Below are 5810 nucleotides of genomic sequence, written 5' to 3'. Positions count from 1 at the left end.
AAGAGGGATAGAAAAACATTTTATTTTGTTATTACTGGTTATATTCCAGCAGCTCCTTGAGATGAAATCAGAGCTGCTTTGTGCTGGGCACTGTTAGCTCTATGATCTCCAAGAGACAATCCTTGACCCAGTCCTTGAACAGAAAAAGGGTTGTAAGAACACTATCCCACCATGACAGATGGAGAACTGAGACAAAAAGATTACATGACTTACCCAAGATCAAAAAGTAAGCCTGTGGAAAGGCTGGAACTGAAACCTTATCCCCAGCATCCATTCAAAGCTATAACTAAAAAACCCATTTTCCAACATATCCTTCCATTATTTATCTCTTTTGCAGAAGAACCAAAAGACATTTGCAAATACCCTAGAGATTTGTCTTTCTAATGCTGTGTGTACATATACATATACACACATACATGATGCTGTTAATGGGTTGGGATTCTGAATGGCTTTTAAAAAATAATAAGGCTTTTTGGCTGACCTATAAGCAGGTTAGTTCCTCAGCTACCTCCCTTTTGCTATTCATTAACAAGGATTTTTGTTGTTTGGTAACCATCGGCAAACTCACACAGAGGCCTCTAGTCACCAGAGTCATCTCTCTCTTCTGCCCCAGGTTTGTTATGTACCATATTGATAGTCCCTGAGGCTACAGAACTGAAGGAACCATTACATGTTAAACTGGCATGGGATTTCTATAGCATGGAACAGCCGCAAGGACTGTCAGGGGGACCATGCTCTACACCTCTCTGTTGAATGTCTACTATCCCCATTGTAGTATTCACTTACGTTCATGCATTAGTATCCCAATCCAACAAAATACTTGATTGTGTGGATACCCAAGCACAACAGCAATCCCTTTCAAATCAGTGGGGTTACTGACATGCCATATAACCAGAACCCAAGGAAAGCAGCAAGGCGGGGGTTACATAGGCTTTTCTCTTTTCCAACCTTTGGATCATCCCCATTTTAGAGGTTGAACTAAGGGCTTGATTTCCCATTTCCAATAACGTGGTATCTCGTGTGAGAGTTCAGCAGAGACTGTACTGGAATTAAACATCTGGTCAATCATGAATGGAGCCTGAATTTCAAAAGGAATTTGTTACAAACACACACTGTCCAGGCTAAAATAATACTTTAACAAAAAAGATTTCATTTGTTTTAAAGAAAAGTACAGATAGGTTTCCATTACAGACTATAACAGGATAAGCTCAGGACTTTCCAATCACAAGAAGTTTTACTTCCATAGCTGCCTAAAGCAGTAAAAATAAACCTAGCCACAATTAGACCAACAGCTGATCATGACAAACAAGGGAAAATTTCTATGGAGTTTATCCGGAGAACCGTCTGTGGCTGCACGATAACTGGAAAAGAACAAAAAAAAGAAAACAAGATCACACCACTTGAACATATTATACATTAATATTATGCCTATGTGGGAAGGCTTTGACTGGCACAGCCTGATTAGGGGTGTGAGGAGATACGATTCTTGGACATAGTTGTGCCAGCAAAAGTTACCCTGGCAAAACTGTGCTCTTACTGGAATAGTTTATACTACTTGAATGAGCTGGAATGAAGTATGTTGGCAGAAGCAGAATTTTGCTGGTATAACCACATTCCCATTATGACACTACTGGTGGAGCCTTCTGGTATACAGTTGCATCAGCAAAGCTTGCTAGTGTACACAAAGCCTGAGGAAAAGCACCAGCAAAAGTGGGTAATTCTTCAGAGTGTCAGGCTAATCCACCTTTTAGTTCTACCCAGCATCTTTCTCTTTTTCATTGTTTTTTCCCTGGCTGGTACTCAGGAAGAAGCTGTCACTCCAGAGCTGCCTCATTTACATGGTAATTGAGGCCTGCCTCAAGAGGTTGCTGAGACTTGCTAACATCTGTTGATATGTATGCAAGATTTGGGGCTGAGAAAGGAGAAAGGCAGTGCTTCCTTGTGCTGGAAGCTGTATTTTAAAGCTTTTTTTGGCAATACAGGCGATGTGCGTCACGCACTGGAGAACCGAAAAAGACCACTTTGCTCAAAGCTGCCAGGGTGCTGTTGGGGTGATCCTGGGCCAAGTCTGTGGTAGGTGTGGGTGCTACTTTGTCCATGCTTGGGGCTCTAGGTGCTGAGCTGCAGTATTCCCTGTATTTCTGGGGAAAAGAATGGGAGAGTTCTGTGTTCATCTTACTTTTTTTCTTTCGATAATTGTGCCTCTTCCAAAACTTCATGTTAATTTTTGGCCAAGATTCTGTCTTCTCAATAACTATGGCTTCTACGCGGACAAGATCTTTCCTTAAAAAGAAAAAGGCACCATGTAACTATTATCAATGGGCAGGTTTTCTGGAAGAATTACACAAAAATCATGCAGTTTTCCTACAAGACCTTGTCCCACAGGAACAGCTACAGCATCAGGCGCTGAGTGTGTCAATCTGTCTCAACACTGCCAAAATAGCTTTGCACGGCAGAAACACAGGATAGGGCATGCAAGGCTTGGACTACCCGAGTGCTGACTCCACTCTGTACAGCAGGGCTGCTCTACTTCCATCCCAAAGAGTTGGAAAGGAATGTTTCTCCTCTCATAAATGCTTTATGGGCTTATAGCGGGTTTTTTCCTCCTTCCTCCAAATACTGGCCACCAGTGAAGGTGGGAGTTTTGATTGTGGTGTGCTCCTGCCAGTATGATGAAACTCGGTAAGTCCCTGGAAAGAGGGTCCTCCCTCTTCCATTCAGGGTCAAACAGGCTAGAGTCAAGTTCCCTCTTGCTAACTCTCTTTCTGGCCCCATAAATCTTGCTGTGTTGCTATACAATGGCCTAACTTCAACAGGAGAGGAGAATATCCCTACTTTGGCCTTGCCTCTCTGCCAGTCAGTCAGTGTATTTACCTGGGAGGTGAAAGGTTTGAGTCTTCTCAGTTCAAGGAACACCTAGAACCCAGGTGTCCCGCTTCCTGGGCAGGAGCTCTAACTGCTAGGTTACTGTGTGTAGGATGGGCACCACCATCACTACCTCTGGCTGTATACTAGAAGAAAATAGGAGGCTAGTCCTTTGGCCCTAAAGGAACGGCTTAAACACACAAGGGCAGGAAGGAATTTGAGTCTGTAAATACAAGTTTCACAAAGACACAAAACTCAAGGCTTCATGAGAAGGAAGCTAAGGATTTCAGCTCTGCTACTGGCTGTCTCAGCTTGTGGGCTGTTGGAAATCTCATTCTCAGGCACCTCCCTTTCACTATTCAAAGTACAGGGATCCAGGTCCCTAGAAGTTAGGCAGGGCTAAGGATCACAGGGGCCAAGTCCCTTGGTGACTCCTGGCCTCATCTAATGCTTTGGGTAGCTCTGTTTCTAATCAATGCCAGTGGTGGAGCTGTGGCATTGCTCTGCTGCAAAATGCCATTAAACACTTATCACTGAGCTCCCTTCTCTGCCAGGAAACATTAAAGACCATTTTCTTGACAAATAACTCTGTCTGCAATTAAGGAGGGGTGGGAGTGGAAGAATTCTAATAAGGTCATTAAAGGTCAAAGGTTTTGAGATTTACCATCTACATTAACATTTCCATTTTGGGGATGTACTATGTACAAGAGGTTGAATTTTTAGAGGGGAGGAGAAACAGCTTATGGCTGAAATATCCATGAGCTAAGCAGCAAGCCACACAGGAAGCACAGTTTAACGTGGAGGTTCTCAATATGCCTACAGTCCATGAAGCAGTGTGCCACCCAGCTAATGGAGGTTTCTGGGAAATTTCTGGGTCTTGTTCCTTTTCAGTTGTATCTTCAAAGTGTACAATAGTATACAAATTACTGTATTTACCTGAATCCAAGATGATTTGGAATTTAAGATGACCCCCCCTGCATAATTAGATTCTATAAATGGAAAATTATAAACTTGTTATAATTTTCCATATATAGAATCTAATTATTGGATGGTCATCTTAAATTCCCCCTGTCCCCCCCTCAACTGTGGCAGGCAAGGCTCAGCAGGGGGCAAGGGACCAGACCCTCATTCCTTCCCCTCACCTGGTACCTGTGCCCCTTGCCATTTAGATCCACCCCCACTGCACCATTTTGATTGGGGGAAAAACTCATCTTGGATTTGAGTAAATACAGTATAAGACTAGAGAAATTACAACTGCGTGCTACGTAATAAGACAGACAAGGATCTTTGGGTAAATGTGATATGCTATGTAATAACCCATTTACCCAGAGACACCGGCTATGTATGTGGCTCTATAAAAACACATCAGGTCATTCCTGGGTGGGGACAGACAAAGAAAGAGGCTATTAGCTCTTGGCACAAAAACACATTTTAGTTTATTGTTTTTAAAGAGGTGCCATCTCAGGAGTGTCCGATTTCTACTGAAAATTGAAACACATCCATCTGTTAAAAGCTGAACGAGTTTCTACCCATCTCCCAGTCTACCCAGGGAACTCAGCACTATTGGACAGTGTGGTATACAAAGAGTGGCACAGGCATTTGATCCTGTGTTTATTTTTAACCCAACAGAAATCAAAAAGCCTTTGTATTAATCCAAGTTATTTTTTTCTTCTAAAAAGCTTGGGGCTTATGGGTAAGTTGGGAGATATGACCGACACTTTCAAGTCCACACTGTTGCTAATCAGACCTGCACCATTGTCCACTGCTGTCTCATAAAGGAGTAGTAGGTGAGGGGCTCATGCAATCAGATGTTCCCCCAAAGCCCTGTCAGGGAAGAAGGGGAACCACACCCCACTTCTATATCTCACCTCTATGTGCCTCCCCTCTCCCATCACCTTTAACACAGTTCAACCTAACTCTGTTAAACACATAGTTTTACTGCTGGCAATTCCCTGGAAAAAGTTTCTCCCCTTTCAGTGAAAAGGCTGATAAAATGTCGCTTTTCCTTTTCCCCCAGCATCTCCAGGAAAGGCCTGTACCCAAACGCACTGGCAAACCCAGCTCAGCAAAATACCGCTGCACTGGCTGCTAATTAGTTCAGGAAATTGCACAAGACTTGTATTCTTATAGTAGGGTTTCTTGAAGAGGGGTCCAAGACAGAGCCTGCCTGAGGTGGTACATGTAACCTATCCAGAGGCTGCAATAAGCTTTCATTTAAAAAAAAAAAAGTGAAGCTTTGACACGTAATGACATGTTGCAAAAATTCCGCCACAAATGTGAGAGCTGGCTCAGTTCCTCTGGCAGCAGCCATGCTGGGAGTCCTACAGTAGGCAAGGCTCCTGCTGTTCCAGGCCTAATCAACTTGATAATAAATAAATTGGTTGCCACATGATCCTTGTCTACTGTACAGATCCTAATGTTGTTTGCACCAATGCAACTGAGCCTGTGTTAGCAACAGGGTGAGCAGTTTATCAGTAACTCCTAGTGTAGACAAGGTTGTGGTTAGGAAGAAAACTGCCCAGCTGTGAAATGAACATGAAACAATGCCGTGTTACCTGCCGGAGTCTCCACTAATGGTTCTGCAGGGTGAGCGCTCCTCTCACTCTACATTAAATGTTCCTGGGGGGTTACCTCCCAGACAAACGTTGACAGGCAACATCAATTCTGTATGTGCTGTCACTCAATTTGTAGTGGCAGAGCTAGGAGTGAAATCCATGGGGAAGGGAACAGGAAAGAAGCTCCTTGGGTGTAAAAATTGACAAGTTACTGCAAGGAGGGAAATGCAGAGAGATAAAAGGAGGAGAGACACCAAAGATATAAATAAACCAAGTTAATGGCAGGTGGGGACAGCTACCCTGTAGTAACTGTCAGTTGCTCACTTTTATGCTACTATAAGTGGAAGCTAGACTGGGGCAGCATTGCCAACCATGAAAGATCATGTGTGT

At 43.4% G+C, this 5810-nt stretch overlaps 1 protein-coding gene across 1 annotated transcript in view; it reads right to left on the bottom strand.

Moving 5' to 3' along the window:
• Positions 1-5810, bottom strand: part of MRPL21 (mitochondrial ribosomal protein L21) — a 27379-nt gene continuing 21569 nt past the window's right edge. Inside the window, exons 5-6 of the mRNA XM_006019179.3 lie at positions 2180-2283; positions 1-1361 (exon numbers count right to left, since the gene is read on the bottom strand). Coding sequence (XP_006019241.1) covers positions 1297-1361; positions 2180-2283 — 169 coding nt within the window. The 3' untranslated portion in view covers positions 1-1296. The remainder of the gene's footprint in view (positions 1362-2179; positions 2284-5810) is intronic.

The sequence above is a fragment of the Alligator sinensis genome, unplaced genomic scaffold (genome assembly GCF_000455745.1).
Source record: "Alligator sinensis unplaced genomic scaffold, ASM45574v1 scaffold907_1, whole genome shotgun sequence".
NCBI lineage: Eukaryota > Metazoa > Chordata > Crocodylia > Alligatoridae > Alligator > Alligator sinensis.
The sequence above is the reverse complement of the archived record's forward strand: the minus strand, read 5'-3'. Positions and strand labels throughout refer to the sequence as shown.